Source organism: Carassius auratus, unplaced genomic scaffold (genome assembly GCF_003368295.1).
Source record: "Carassius auratus strain Wakin unplaced genomic scaffold, ASM336829v1 scaf_tig00000492, whole genome shotgun sequence".
NCBI classification, from domain to species: Eukaryota; Metazoa; Chordata; class Actinopteri; order Cypriniformes; family Cyprinidae; genus Carassius; species Carassius auratus.
The window spans coordinates 249,386-265,970 of record NW_020523304.1 but is presented as its reverse complement, the minus strand read 5'-3'; the positions used below and the strand labels follow the sequence as shown (position 1 = coordinate 265,970).

Sequence of the window (16,585 nt, the reverse complement as noted above, 5' to 3'; positions counted from 1 at the left end):
TTTCCGAAAGACATCCTGGGATTTTAATGACCACAGAGAGTCAGGACCTCAGTTTAACATCTCATCCGAAGGACGGTGCATGTTGACAGTATAGTGTCCCCATCACTACACTGGGGCGCTAGGACCCACACAGACCACAGGGTGAGCACCCCCTGCTGGCCTCACTAGCACCTCTTCCAGCAGCAACCTAGTTTTCTCAGGAGGTCTCCCATCCAGGTACTGACCAGGCTCAGCCCTGCTTAGCTTCAGTGGGCAACCGGTCTTGGGCTCCAGGGTGATATGGCTGCCGGCCAGAGTAAATGACAGACATTTAGTAAATGAGCCAGTTTGAATGGTCTTGGTATAATCTGGCAAACTGTTTACCAATCACGTTTCGCAATCGGCAAGGCAACTGTGGTATACACCACTACCAACACAAGATGGGTAACTTGCAAAGCAGCAGCACCACGCTTGCCACAATTTTTCTAAAATATTGTTAACGTGTTTAGTGAAAATGATTCGTTTAGCTTCGGATCTTTTGTCTTTTGTTTGAATCAATGATTTTGGAACACGTGACAGACTGGTCAAGTCATGTGATTTCAGCAAAACTTTGTTTTGTTGTTGTAAAAATGGGCGTGGCCATTTGTAAATTACATTCGTTTACTGTCAATGATTACATGGGTCTGGTTTCCGGTCTAGTCTGTGTCCAGCTATTTTTAGCTGTACAAATCTGTTTGTTTTGCAGCTTGATATTGAAAGTGTGTCTTACATTATTTTAATGTATTATCTTAATTAGGAACACACTGGATTGTAGTGCAAACTGTTTTACCGTTCACTACACGTTGTTAGTCTCCTCGTTATTTTAGGCTCCCCGAAAAAAAAACAAAAAAAAACAAACAAACAAAAAAAAAAAGATTTCGGGTTTCGCTCGGGTCGGGTCAGACGATCACGGGCTTGGCGGGTTCGAGTTTCAGTTTAAAGCTCGTGCAGACCTCTGCTCTAAGCCTGCTGGAACTGTAGAAACTGAAGTGCAGTTTTCCATTTGCTGGCTGACAACATGACACTTGTGACAACGTGTAGAGCGTGAATGTATCTTAAAGGTTGAACATTAGCTTAAAAAGTCAATGAAAGCATCTGGTTCCTACTTTTTTTGTGCAACGATGTTTCCCCCAGGTAACTCTACACAGGACAAGTGGTTTGGAGAACTGATCGAAGACTAAAAACAAGTTTGACATTTTCACATTTTTCTGTACTAGCCCAGACATGGCAGCTTGTTACAGCTTTTCATGTTAACAAAGCTCCACATGTAAAACCTTACGCCACTTAGCCTGAAACTTTTGTTTTTCAAAGTTTTCTGCCTTTCATATGGAAAGACTGCATTAGACTTTTTTTTATTTTATATAGACTCATAGATGATAATCTCCCATATGAAAAGATCCAAGGCAAACATATGCATTGTCTAAAAAACTTTTAAAAAGATTGGATTCAGAAAAAAAAAATAGTTTTTAATGGAATTTCTTTGACTTACATGCATAAAACAGTACATAGTACATGGTATTCACTGATATGGTTATAGTATAACAATATCAAGTTTTTGCAGGCAAAAATATAAATTTTCCCTGCCCAATAAAATCATGTAAACGTCCAACTAGAAAAGGGTGAAAACATGCAGTGAACGGTCACATAAGAATATATAGCCTAGTATAAAAGACAATTAAAATCATTAAGAACTAACTGCCATTTTGATTTGTCGTCTTTGGTTTTTTAGCTTGGTGCAAACACTTAAAAAATACTGTTTCAGTTACTGTAGATCCTAAACGAATAAATAGCATTTAACTGAATTAATATTCTATGGCATGTACTGTGTAATCATTTTGAGTTTCACTGTGAGCTGAGCTTATTGCTTTCATACTGAAATCACAGTAACTTTCACAGCTACAGACTTAGTCAAGTTCAAACATTCTTAGTTGTCATCTATGGTGCTGGTTTCAGGTGAACGGGACGATGCTTCCATGAAGAACTCCTCCTCTTTTAGCATGCTCTGGAGAACACATGAGGTACTGAGGTAAGAACAGGATACAGTACAGCTGGAATATTGTGTGGTTTTCTTACAGTCAGGTTGTTGATTCCTTCCGAGAATGCGCCAATCTGTTGCACGGTTCCTTCAGAGTCCTCCATCTGCCACACCATCATTTAAACAATCTAACAATTACATCCAACTATGACCAGAAAACTTATTAAAAACTAGCAATTAAATATGATTCACAATTTTAGCTCCATTGCATCCTAGTCAGTGGAATTGTCCATACCTGCTCCAGCTGATCCAAGCTGTCCTCGTAAACGCAAAGGCCTTTATTGAAACTACTGCTCTTAGGCATCTGCACATCCATGGGGCAAACATACTCTTCCATCTCCTCCTGTCGCTTCCGTCTCAATGTCCCGAAACTTCCAAATGACAGACGTCTTGGCTAAAAGGAGGAGAGAATGGTAAAGAACAGGTAAAATGTTATCAGCATAGTGTTAAGTTAATAAACAGCTGTTTAGTTATATTCCAAATATAAGTGACATTCAGAGACCCAGAGGCAACCTTACACACAGTTACTTGCCTTGACTTTGGCTGTAGCTGTCAGGACAGTGTAATCTGGGTTTTCAAGATGCTCCTGCTTCAGCCTTTGTGCCTCTGAGCCAATCAGAAGATGGAAGTTGGTTGCAAGGTGACGTCTCAACAGAGTTTTATTTGGTGGGATGTTAAGAAGCAGAGCCATTGTCTCAACATTGAAGCGAGGCTCTAAAACCTGAGAAACGCAGGTAAAAAATAAAAATAAGAAAAACAACTTGAATAGAAACTGATGTCTTCTGCTCCATTGCACATACCATTAGGCCTCCGTGGACTCCACTTCCTCTCAGGTTGGGTGCATACTCCGCTAGATCCACTGAACGAAGCCACTCCATCACTCTGTGATTGGTCCATTGACAGATTTCTGCTGGCGTGGGATTATTCTAATCAAAGGGGAAAAAATACAGCAAAAATCAAAGTCATATTCAAAGTGACTGGCTCTTAGTGTGGTGGTATAACAGCAGGGTATGCTACCTCCGTTGGTCGGCGACGGAGGCAGCTGGGGTCATAGCAGTTGATGCGTAGCACCTGAATGGCTCTCTTAATACTGAGATGGTGAAGAACACTGCCCACTTTCAGTCCCAACAGGTCATCCTAACCAATGAGATCAAAAAAAAAGTAAACTTTAGTATTGCATTTCCGCAAAAACTGGTACCAACATTTTTTTTTCTTGGACACCATCAGAACATTACAATGATTTCTAAAGACTATAATAATAGCTGCTAAAATTTTAGCTTGTGTGTATGTGTGTGTGTATATATATATATATATATATATAAATAAAAGAAAAGGTATTGTAATATTTAAATTGTAATTGACACCTACCACAGTCATATAGTGAAGCATGCGCCCATCCACTCTGCCCTCATCAAACTGAGATTTATACTGAGGTAGGCCGATGTCATCCAGCCATCCTTTGAGATAATTACAATAATAATATCAGTACTCTGACTTTGTAATAAAGTATTAATGGGTCAAATAACATTTGTAATCAACCTTATTCAGATGTCTGGCTTAAAGTGATATTACACCCTAAAAATGAAAACGTGTCATTCCAAACCCGCAAGACCTTCGTTCATCTTTGGAACACTGAAATCTGAGAGTTTACTGACCCTGCACAGACAGTAAAACAAATTACATGTTTAAGGCCCTGAAATGTATTAAGGGCATTGTTAAAATAGTCCATATGACTTCAGTGGTTCAACAGTCATATTATGAAGATACAGGAATACTTTTTGTGCCTAAAGAAAAAAAAAATGTTTCAATAATTTCTTATTCTTATTGAGTATTCGCCACATGTTCAGGAGAGTACCATGACTCTCAGTTGAACCACTCATGTCACATGGTCCATTTGAACAATATCTTTACTACCTTTTTTGGCACTTGAACCTTGTTGTCTATGCAGGGTCAGAAAGCTCTTGGATTTGATCAACAATATCTAAATCTGTGTTCCGAAGAGGATCCAAGGACTTACGGGTTTAGAACAAAATGAGGTTGAGTAATTATTGAAAAGAATTGTAATTTGTTTCATTTAGTTAAAAAACCCTGATTGTTACTTACGAGTAACCCAGTTGTAGTCCAGTTTACCCATGGCATCTTCCTCCTCGGAGCCCAGCGACTGAAGAGCCAGCTGCAGTTTCTTTCTGTGTAGAGGATGCCGGATGCCCATGTCCTGAAGCACAGACAGAAATGTCATACACCACACAGAATAACCTAACCTTAAAGCTTAAGAAATAAAAGTATGTGCATGCATATTTGAAAATGTGACCTTTTCCAAATCATGCGGAGACGCCTTTAATAATGTCTGTCCAGAGCTGATGCACTGCTGAGCTTGATTTACATACAAGTCCAGTCCCTGGTTCTGCAGCCAAACGCACACCTGCTCTTTACTCCAGCGTGAAAATGGGCTGTCCAGCTCACTGACAGTGACATTTACAACATTACATGTTGAAGTACATGAAAAAAAAAAAAACGAAAGAACTCTTAAAAAACAAACTGTATGTACTTGTTATTGCTTCGCTGCATATCACGTGACCAGCCCAGTCTGGGTCCCGCTGTGGCTCGAACTCCCCCTCTCCGAAACGCTGACTCGGGAGAATCGTCCAGGTCATCAGAGGTGGACTGACTTCTCTTCATTCTGATGCAGGGATTATAATAGTTAATATCTGCATTTTAATAGACACTGGAGTTTAGTAGTAATATATTAAAACACATTAAAAAGACCTTCCAAATAACTTCATGATCCCCTTTGATTTCTTCTTTCCTTCGGGCGAGTATGTCTCTAATGCTTTCGGCTTCTGAGTTTGCAACCCGGCCAAATCCAAGTGCTCAGTCCCCTTACGCTCTCCTTCAACTGCCAAGCCAATATGTAATCAATAATTCATTAATAGGATAAATCATCCAAGATTCCAAAACTGCCAAGAAATAGGCATACTTCATGTTCATTAAGGTCAAACTTTAGCAGTTTTTAAAATACAAAATGTTTTTCAGAAAGTGTTTGGTCTCACTCACTCAGATTGGGAGCGGTGCTTGACATCTTGTTGCCTCTGATCTTAAAAAAGCCACGTCCGAAAGAGGAACGTGTTTTTTTAGAGCCAAAATTCTCAGTCGGGGAGATGGATGGAGAGCCTCCATTTTTACTGGCTTCATCCTAAAATATCACAAGCAAATTAGTTCTTGGTTGAAGATATTTCAGTTTTTGATTTGCCAAATGATTGGATCTTAACAGTTCTAATTAAAAACAAATTAGATGCTACTTTATTAGCATCATTTATAATTATATGTTTCCAGTGCAGCTATGATGTTGTTTTATTATAAAGAGAGCTCAGGTTGATCTAATTGTACAATGACTAGTAAAGGGTGGTGTGAAATGCTGTAGGGGGAGCCACTGTGCTTACATGAAAACATTACTGTGTTCAAGCTGTGTTTTTAACCAACTTGGGGTGACTGAACCCTACATTTGCGAATCTCGAACCTTTTTACAGGATCTTATTAACATATCGAATTCATAATTTCTCATATAGATTAAGTTGGTACCTCATTATTGCTTGTCAAACGAGACCTTTCAGGCTGCTTTACTTCAGAGACACTGAAAAGCATAAGGAAGAAATCAAAACGATCAGAATTTTAATAATGTAATTATAAATTGTAATAAAATTTTGCTATAAAACCACAAATCCCTGATAATGGAAGAAATTATGAATTTTTAAATTAAATGTATTAATTTTACAATTCTTGTGTTTACCTTAATTTCGTAAAACAATGTTACATTTTAAAGCCCATTTTGTACTCTGTTCATGGAAAGTGCCTGAAAATAATAGTCAGTTTGATCTATTTTTTCAATTTCAACTTTGCTCCCCAACCATGGAAAATACTTGAACGTCAATTTATCTTTTGTATGAACGGTTTAAATAAATGTCTGCAGTAAGTAAACAGACCTGTCGGTGGTCTCAGCTGCAGGTTTGTGTGTGGTCACTTCAGGGAGCAGCTCTGAACATGGAATGAGCTGAGGCTGTGTGAGACACAACAACAATATCACTGATGGACGCGAGTATGCAAGAGATCAGCAGTGAGAAAACTATTTTCCCTCAGGAGTCAGATTTCAAAGGACAAGAGCAGGCAGTGACCGCTCTGAAATGACCTGAAAAATCACAGGATGCTGCTCCCAAAGAAAAACAACAGAGACGTTCCCCGTCAACAAAAAGGTTATGGTTAAATTGTTATTCTCTGTCAGACCATCACAATGAAAATACTGCAAGGAGGGGGTCTAAAAGGAAGTCTGAGGAACATCCTGTGTACATAAACCATGTGTGTGTGTGTGAGTGAGTAAGACCCTTCATACTTCATCGGTTTCCTCTGTGCCTCCTGTGGAGACCATCTCGGTGTCACACAGCCCTTCTCTGGTGTCCTCATCCCTGGTTTGGTCTGGGAAAACAGCATAAGTCATAAGACAGGATAAATCAGCCAAGCTATTAGACTGGGAATCAGACAAAAGCTTTTTGGGAAATATTCTTGGGATCAAAATAATCTTTTTCCTAATGTCATAAAGACAAAAACAAAAACAGACACAAGTGGTACTGATTAAGCAATGCATGTCGTTCATAATAGTAATGAAATCAAGTTACTTGTACATGTAGAGAACTGCTAAAGATCAGTGGTTTTATATTATAGCAGAATGTATAGAAATAGAAAGGCTCACATACTATTCTCAGAGATTTTTCAACAGCTTTCAATTTTGTGTCTAGGAGATATTGTTTTTAATTGTTTATAGCGTGCCCTTGCAATATGAGCATTCTTTTTTTCCTCAAAAGGAAATAATAAACTGAAGACATAAAAATGTGCCAAGGACATCTCACCTTTTGATGCCTGCACAGACGACACCATATCCTGCACTCGCTTGAAACGGATCAGAGACTGCTGCAGCTCTTTTATCTTCAAATCCTAAAACGATTCAGATTAAAACTATGTAAAACTGATTATCATATGAAATACAGATTAATAATTAAACTAAAAAATGTTTTAAATACTTTTTACAAAATACAAATGCATATATTATTTGTAATATTATATATACACAAATATTATTATTCTTATTTAAATATATACACAAACACAGTAATATTGTAAAATATGTAAAATAGTACATTTACACCAAAATAACTTTGATTTAAAATCAAATTTGTGGAAGCTTTTGGTAAATTTAATGCACACTTGCTGAATAAAAGTACCATATAAAAAATCCTTTTGACTGGTTCTGTCTACATTATATATATTCTACATGTATAAATCTATGTAAAAACTGTTTACGCAAAGATTACGGAGATGGTTTAATTAGAAACCAAAGTATGTGAAATAATGTGTGTGCTGGTAGGTGGTTGATGTGATCATCACAACAAAATAGCAGGACATCGTATTGTTTACCTTCTCTTCATTAGCTGCCTTCAAAGACTCAACAGCACTCCTCATTCTCTGCACCTCCATGTCTGAACACACAAAACAACTCCAGAAATAATATCTTATGGCACACAACAGCTAAACATTTCAGAACAAGACTGGGGCTTTTGATACATTTTTATGTCTCTGGAATCATTCAAATAAACACCCCAGAAACTGCATACTCGTCATTTTGGAAGTAGAGATGATTTGCAGTCAAGAATAAATATTGTGAGACAATTCATGCACATCTAGCAAATCGGAGTTATAAGAGAAGGGGAGTCTGCAGCCAAAACCAGGTCACCATCAATCAAAAAGCATGTCTAGACGTGTAATACAAACCTTCATATTCCTCATACATTCCAACAGTTTTTCTGGAGCTTACAGTGTGCTGGGATAGTTTCTCCTTTATAACGCATAAATGTTTTTGTTCCTGTGTCATACATTTAAGAGAGGATTTAATAGCTGCATAATGTGTCTGTGCAAGACTCCCTTTAGATTTAGAGTCCAAGTCTACAACCAGTTACGTTTTCCACTCATCCACCATATTTATGCCAATCAGCGTAAATAATGATGTTAAATACAAAAACACATATATACATATACATACATACATACATACACATATATATATATATATATATATATATATATAAAAACATTGATGATTTAATTTTTTACAGATCACAAAGTAGAGTAAACTAGATCAAATTTCACATTTAAGCATAATTCACCTGTTTCACCTTCCTGTACATTATTACATTATTTTAAATTTGATTTTGCATCTCCTCTAGTTACATTTCAAATTGACTTTGGCATGTTGTTGCTAAAGCCGAATGTTCATATGTTACCTTTCTCTCTGCTTTGTGACTGTTCTGTGTTTGGGGTTTCTGACATGGCCTGGTCCTGAAATCTTCTAAGTGCCTGTTCTCTCTCCTCCAACTGCTTTTGTAGTGATATCAATTCCTCCTGACCAATAAAAACCACAATTAATGCTCCCAGGACATTCCAGAACTAAAAATAAGCTCACCATGTGCCGACCCCAAATTTACTTAGATCAAATTTACTTATCTGCAAAATACAGCATTATCAAAAATACAATGGGAAATGTAATTTCAAGGTATGCAAGAAACCAAACTGAGTGGCAGAAATGCAAAACAAATAAAAATAAAATTAGGAGTAAGGGACATGATTTTTCATGAATCTGTTCAGCTATTTGAATTTGTTCTGCTTTGAGCATGTGGATAAGTTCATTAGCTTGGCACATTCCAGTGGCTAGTCGTGAAGGTTAGGGGTGAACTTTACAAGGATTTCTCAGTGATTCATATACAAGTGCTTGCTGTAACACTTCACTGCTGTTAATCTTATGTTGTGTAATTATGACCTGACCATGAGGCTCTCGTACTTTGGTAGAGTTAAGACTTCTCTCATACTCTTGTCTCTCGTCCTCCATAGAAGTCAACTGAAGGCGCATGTCTTTTACATCCTGATAAAAACCCTAAGGAGAAAGACCATGATATCTATAAGTCAAAGAGTCAAAAATAATTTTGTGACTTGTAATGCTAAATGCTTTGAGTTTTGTTGGATGAGAAGGCCATCAAACACACTTACAAAGTGGAAAAAACACTGAAACTGAGAACTTAAATTTATACTAAAATTAAATCGATATTTTCATCTAACACAGAGGAAACCTAGCCCATTCTTTTGGTCCACTGTGGATTTCTGGTTTCTGAAAGTGAAACTCCCTTTCAGGCTCATGCAAGTGAGAGAAAGCTGAATGGGTCCAGTATAGTCTGGACTCAAACGGGGCAAAACAAGCTTTATAACAGGAAATGGCTCTGGCACTCTGTGTTTTGCTCTCACCCTCTGCTGGATAAAGCTGGGGGCTTAAGCAGCAATGAATGTCACTATGGAAACCACAGGGTGGTCAAACCATAATAGCCAGGTTTAATTTCATTAAATTGTCAGTACAGTTAATTCTGTTCTGCATTTAGAGCACTTTTAAGGTTCTGATTAATGACTGGAGACTGTAATTTATTAGGTTTGTGGGACTCTGTGCCCTGTGAAATTTCTCAGTGTTGATAGTGCAAACATGTGCTCCTTACCTCACTTTCTCTGCAATCCCCCTCTGTAGCAGCTAGCTTTAGTTTGAGACTTGATACCTCGGTCTGTAGTTCCAGTTTCTCCATCTCTAAAGCACTTCTGCTAAGCAGTTCCTACACACAATTTACATATTCGTTTTCATTTTTTGGAAATCTATTCCTTTAATACTGACCACTCTTACAACAACGTGTCTTAAATGCCTTGCACTTCTGTTATTGCACATAAGCGTTTAAAAGAGATCACACACCTGCTGTAGTAACTCTTCTGTAGCATTCAGTTTCATTTGGTGTTCCTCAAGGCTCGAGTCTAGGTCCTTTATTTTTTCTCCTTGAACTTCCACCTGGTCTGTCAGAACACTTACCTGGGGGATCAGAGTGGATACTAACTGAGTTGTGTGTGATGTGTGACATTTAGAAACTACAATTGCTGCATTCAAACTGACAGATAATAGGAAAACAGAGGCACACAACTTCATATCTGACAAGAAAATCCCACAAAGCCTCTCGACTTGATTTTGACAACTCACCTGGAGCACTAGACATTCTTTGTCACTTTCCAAGCGAGAGAGTCGCTCCTGGTAAACCAAATCCCCTGCTGGAGATCCATGGCCATTGGTCTAAAAACATAAATCAACAAATTATTACATGCATTTGTATTCTACATGAAACATACATGAAAACACATTTCCAAATAGACACACCAGATTTACTGGTTGTGTGGTGTGGCAACAAAATGCAGTGAAATGAACTGAAATGACCATATTCAGTCAAATGCCAGTGGGACCTGAAAAAGAAAAATCACATGCTGCCATCAGTGAGTCATGTGAGGTTCGTGCAGATGATACTCTGCTATATGAGATGCATGTGAACGTTTCCAGGAGTGGAAATTTCACAAAGCAAGCATGCTTTAGGTTAAATATGGAAAAAGGGGATGGGGAGTTTAAATGTTTCTAATCCAGAAGAATCATGACTAGAGTTAAGGATGGAAAATGCAAAGGGAGAAAATCTTATGTCAGACTTACAGATAAATATATTAAAAGGAAAACAATCAATAGTATTTTCCTCCAGAATAATTTTTGCATCAAACAGCTTAAAAATCTTCAGCCAAAAACGCTAATATTATTTTAAAATAAACTTTATGGAAAGCTTCCAATTTAAGCCCACCAATTGTTGTCTAATGAAAACCCACCAGTCGGCTGTGTAGCCACTCCATCAGACCCTCAGCTGTGGTTTCGGACACCTGGGTGCGCAGACTCTCCTTTTCCTCAGGATCCATCAAGTCCAATGCACCCCTCAGGTCCTCCAAGAGATGCAGCACCCGAAGGCTGCCCAGGAATGGTGAAGTTGGTGACTGACAATCAAAGAGGCCATTGGTGTAATTCATAGCCTTAGAACCTGAGGCAAGTGCAGGAATGAGGATCAGTGAAAGAATTTGGGGAGGAGTCAAAATTACTGGGTTCCATGTACAATTAATTAGACTGTTATATAGTGCACAAACTGAATAGACTAATTCTATTGTTATATGTGTGTCTTTTTTTTTTTTATCTGTGTGACCGTGAGGTTGTATTTCCTAAAAATAAACAGAAAATGAGAGTGAGTAAATGACTGAAATTATTTAATTTTAAACTGAATTCTTGTGTAAATTCATTTTAAATCTGCTTTGTTTTGCTGTAGCTACTTTCAGCACTTTCCAAAACCAAACACAGGTCGGATGACTGTGACCACAGTGCTCGGGTGGCTTACTGTCAGATGATGTAAACAGTGGGACGTCCACTTCCATAATTACAGAGTGAATGGAAAAGCATAACCTTCAAGAGATTCACTCTTGCTTCAGGCGAAGACATTCACTTTTCTCTGATGCAGCCCTGATGTTTCCAGAGATGGACAATATTGTGGTCGCATACTGAATAAGCATTAGATTTCATCAGTGCTGAAATAGTGGAAAAGCCTTGTAATGTCGCTCACTGCGCATACTCTCAGTTCTCACAAATCTGCAGAAACACTCACAGTGCAGATTTATTCTCCTTGCAAGTTTACATACGTGCATCGACCCTAAAAATTCTTTCAAATAATTTGTGTCTTTTACTTTTAATAAATGACTACACTGTTGATGACTGTGTAAAGCTGCAAATGAAAGAAAAGAGGAGAAAGAATCTTTTTTTGTACATAGTATTTTTCATGATTTGGTTGTACCTGCGATGATGCCATCCATCTGCTCCAGAGCAGCTGCCAACATGTCACTCGCATCACACATCATGATCAGCTTTCTTGAAACCTGCAAATGTAACATTTAATGGTAAACAAGGACATTACGCTTAAAAAAAAAAAAAAAAAAAAAAAAAAAAAAAAAAATCTGATGTTTGATGTTCTCTCTCCTGTCTGGCACTAGTATGAGGCGTTTCTGTCAAATCATGCAGAATGGGAGGACTCATGTGTGGGATAATTGCATGATTCTCCCAGGATTTTTCTCCACTTTGCGTTGGAATGCTTGGAATTCCAGACTTTCAAAACAAAGTCCCACAGGAGATCAGAGTCATGTCCAGTCTGTTACTGCCACTGGCCTACAGCTTGACAGAAGATTGCCTTCTCCACCCACCAGGTTGGATCCCTGAATGAATCTTTTAATTACCATTTCAAAATTAATTTACATTAGCAAGGCAAATTAGATCTAATAGACAGCTATGCCTCACTTATGAACACGTCAAAACAGGCATGAGCAGCTGCTCAAATTTGTTTACAAAAAAATCATATCACTACTTTTAAGGTATCGAAGACAGTGTAACTCAACTAAAAATAAACTATTAAACTATTTTTCCAGAATTCAAATAAAGCTGAAATAAATTCAAATTTAGCAACGAAACTAAGATTTAACAGAGCTAAATATAAAAATAATTTAGCCTACTAAATATAAAACAAAAAGATAAATTATACTAAAAGGGAAATTAGAAATAAAACCATACAAAATATTGCTTTATATTCTACAAATATTAAGAAATAATACAAAAATAACACTGAAGTAGGATGAAGGGCAAACAAAATGTTTTGATTTACAATGTATTTTTACATTTAACAATAATGTTTCAAATTCTATTAAATGTTCACTTTATGAATAATTTAACTTGTAATCCAAGGAATGTGAAAACAGCATACATTGGTTTCAAGATATGTTATTAGTAAATCCAACCTTTTTAATATTTCAGTTACATTAATGCAAACTACAAATATCAATATAAAAATATAATAGGGAAAATAGGTGAAAAAATACAAACAACTAGTAAACCATATTGATCCATCACAATTATAGGACTACACTGGTCACAATTACAAGCCAAAACAGGGGGGTACCCTACTTATTTACAGACTGCAAGAGAGCTGGAACTCTCAACAACTAACACAGAGGTCTTTGTTTGTCCATTTACCACCAACCCTGAGAGAAAAAGCACAAGCTACATTCTCATTCTAACATGAACCTTCAATTATGACCTTATCTGATCAACGAGGACCGCAGAAAGAGCAAGCCAGCCCATGTCACTTCACAGTTCTTATGTAGCAAGAGGAGCAGACCAAGGTTTTGTTTATGCACATTAGATTTTGTAGGGTCAATGAATCCTTTGTATACAACACTTGTTCCAAGCAAATAAAAGCTGTTTTAGATCCCAATGACCAAATCAAGCTGCTGACCGCAAAACATCAACCAAATACTCACCGAAACTTCAATGATGAATCAAAGTGCTAAAATGAGTTACAATCGACTGGATTTGACATTCAGATCCATTACCACCTGTAGAAACACTGGCCAAAGTGGAGGTTCGCCCAGCTTGAAATCCACAGCTTTTCCAGTTACTTTTGGCAAAAAAAATAAAAATAATTCTCCACATCCCTGGAGAGAAAAGGAGCTGTATTTAGTCAGCTGCCTGCATCACTTCCTATGGGGAAGCCCTGGATATCTGGCAGTTTCTCCAAATAGTGCAAGTAGAAAGTCTGAGAGTGAATATTTGCTTACTTCAGAAGAGTTCATTGGGGATGTTATTTGACCAGTTTAAGATTATGAAATCAGATATCAATTATGACTCTCAGATGCTTCATACAATATTCGAACCGTTTAATATGAAGTCAGAAACAAAATATATGACTCTCAGATCCTTCATACCATATATGATTGTATGTGTGTGGGTATACACACACTTCAAGCCTGCATGGGAGCAATTTAGGGTTTTATATATATATATATATATATATATATATATATATATATATATCTCCACTCTGACGAGAGCCAGCTCTGATCGGTTCTTTTCACAGATATTTTGATTTTCCATTTCAAAAAGCCTGGACGGAAAATCATGGATAAAAGCGAGCCCCTTGTGATAGTGTCGAGTGATCTTTGGCTCCAAGTACACTTTTGAACAATACTTTCCAACAGTAGTAAACGCAACAGATTTTAATCAGTCGCAAATGGACTGAGGAATTACATTTCCAAACGGAAAGAGGCGAAAAAGCAGTCGGGTTGACTTAATTGGCCTTGTATTTTCTCTCAGCCAGAGGCCCTGTGTGTACCATGCACCAATCGCTCCATGACCCAAATGACCAGCTTCATCACGAACCTCCCCCTTCTCCCAGATTCCTGAAAAACTCCTCCAGATGTGTGCTCCCTCTCACATACCTTCACAATCAGCACTTCCTCCAAACATAGATATCGTACAGCCCGCCCTCAGGCCAAAGCCCTGTCAAACCCTTGTGCAAATTAATTCAGTTGTTTTACTAGTAAATATACAATTAATCAGCAGATTGCAGATTGCCTTAAACGGTTGTTAACCAAAGCACTGTGGGAGGGACGGTGGTGACTAGCTGGCTTGGTTCCCAGACAGGCCTACCAGTACAAAGGTAGAAGTCTTTTTGGTTTATTTTCAGACTCTGACGTTGGCCAGATGTGGAGATAGGGGATGGAGTGGGGGTAGTCTGAAAGAAAAACAACCCACTGCCCGTGCCATTATCCAGGCTGAGCCTCGTCCCAAATACACCCAATCCCTCAGACGGATTGTGCTACTGAGCTATACGCTATACAAACACACAGATGTGACACACATGTGGCCTCCAGCATTAAAACAAGCTCCTAGTGGCAAAGTCCTATCCGCTACTAATCATTGAGCTGGATACTGGAGTGTGCAAATTCAGAATTCAACACAGAAATTTTTGCATAGCTTTGAGTTCCTGAATGAAAGTAAAAGCATATTTTGTATCACCTGGTTTGATAAAGTGCATTTGAGCACCATTCTTCTTAAAGAGGAGTGAGCTGTCAGCTGATAAAGAACAGAGACACATCACTCCCCATACATCAGTGTTTCCCAACCATTTATGTCTAACGTACGCCCACAGACCCTTCAGTAGAGCCCTTAACTGACACAATCCAAAAATGTTTGCTTATTCACTTTGGGATTATTTAGCATTATCACAATTATAATGGGACGAAAAACCCATCCACCAAAATGTACAAAACTTTAAACATACTACAAAAGTGCAGAAATGAAACATGTTGCATGATTAAAAACATCCTATGATTGCTAGAGTTCTCCTTTTATCCCAATCACATCAAAGTTACATAAACATCATTAAAATTTCAAAAACAAATGGCTGCATTGCTAATGCTTTGATTCTGTAATTTGTAGCTCGTCTGTGGTTTGCTGAAATCAATACAAGGAAACATGTGGAGGACAAGATAGGAAACATCTGACACACACTTCAAGCCTGCATGGGAGCAATTTAGGGTCTTATATTGAAGAATTAAAGGAAAAAAAAGCCCTGATGTCATAGCTGACCTTTTCCCACTGTGAAAGGCCACAGTTCCACCCTGGAAGTTACAGTAAACACATGATATACTTACATGCTCCAGGTTTATAGGCTTAACAGCACCAGGTTAAGACAGACCTTTCACTTTATTGTGTGAAAAAAAATGACCAACTTCATGAGTAACTTCAGATTTATTCATTCACATAACCAAAAGTCACACCCACAAGCAAATTCAGCTTCCACAAATCCACAAAAAAATAACTGTGATATTGTCCAACAAAAATACACATTAACAAGTTAAAAAAAGGAATAAAGTTACTGTAGCTCATGTCCTAAAAGAGCATAGAGCTCTAATTAATCTGAACGTAACATGTATGGATGTTGTACAAATAGGCTACATTCCTAAAATGTTACATTCATTTAAAATCTTTGAAGTGTATAAAAGTGTAGTTATGAAAAAGGGCAAAGAATGAGTGAACACAAGACAAAAATAAATAATAAAAAAAAACCATAGAAACGTAATTCTACGCATCTTAAAACGCTAAACGACCATCAGGTGCGACACAGATGAAGCACATTATTATTGTTTAGTCAGTTTATCGTAAATGGCTTACCTTCTAATGTAATGAGAGTCCTATCGTTATTCGAAATGATAAACTTCCTTCAGCAGACGCGTGTGTCCAAAATCAACAGATATTCCCGAGCGTCTCTCATATTAATGTTTCTAATGAAGTTGAACGCGTCTCTGAGAGCAGCGGCGTATCTTTCGGACTTAAAGTTGAGAACTCTGCGCCCAAGTGCGCATGCGCGTGCTAGACCAGTCACAACCACAAAACTATCTAACATCATCAATTACCTCCACAGAAGACTATAAGTAAAAACTTAGATTTTTTACATACGTGAGCCTTCAGTTTTCTGTTAAAGACAGATAACAATGCGATAAAATGATACCTACACAGAAATAGAATTAGTGGAAGAAAATAAAAAAGAGGGCTTCGTCCAAGTAATTGGTCAGGCATGATTCAGAAACAATAGTCATCTAATTAAACTATTCACTATCTTTTTTCAACATCTGTGAACGTTTCTTAAATGTTCTCATTCAAATTAAATTAAATTATTGTTGCTAAAACGTAGCAGGCGGCATATCACGTGGTAGTCTGTTTATTTC

General features: G+C 37.7%; 1 protein-coding gene across 1 annotated transcript; it reads right to left on the bottom strand.

Moving 5' to 3' along the window:
- Positions 1 to 1,858: 1,858 nt before the first annotated feature.
- LOC113069026 (liprin-beta-1-like) lies at positions 1,859 to 16,196 on the bottom strand. Its single transcript, XM_026242004.1, has 25 exons — positions 16,032 to 16,196; positions 11,824 to 11,905; positions 10,820 to 11,025; positions 10,158 to 10,247; positions 9,879 to 9,992; positions 9,634 to 9,744; positions 8,934 to 9,026; positions 8,380 to 8,497; positions 7,517 to 7,578; positions 6,952 to 7,036; positions 6,438 to 6,520; positions 6,034 to 6,107; positions 5,633 to 5,684; positions 5,108 to 5,246; positions 4,820 to 4,949; positions 4,602 to 4,733; positions 4,365 to 4,515; positions 4,157 to 4,268; positions 3,422 to 3,510; positions 3,071 to 3,190; positions 2,854 to 2,979; positions 2,586 to 2,774; positions 2,289 to 2,447; positions 2,092 to 2,157; positions 1,859 to 2,020 (listed from the first exon to the last, which is right to left on the bottom strand). Exons 2-25 carry the CDS (start codon positions 11,885 to 11,887, stop codon positions 1,943 to 1,945), a joined length of 2,643 nt encoding a protein of 880 aa, XP_026097789.1. The 5' UTR covers positions 11,888 to 11,905; positions 16,032 to 16,196; the 3' UTR covers positions 1,859 to 1,942.
- Positions 16,197 to 16,585: the final 389 nt, after the last annotated feature.

Excerpts from the sequence above, each read along its gene's own strand:
- LOC113069026 (XM_026242004.1), bottom strand. The coding sequence starts at position 11,887 with ATGATGTGTGATGCGAGTGACATGTTGGCAGCTGCTCTGGAGCAGATG. Across the intron at positions 6,521-6,951 it reads GTCTGTGCAGGCATCAAAAG|ACCAAACCAGGGATGAGGAC; the intron begins GTGAGATGTCCT and ends CTGTTTTCCCAG. Across the intron at positions 2,980-3,070 it reads TCCGTCGCCGACCAACGGAG|AATAATCCCACGCCAGCAGA; the intron begins GTAGCATACCCT and ends CCCTTTGATTAG.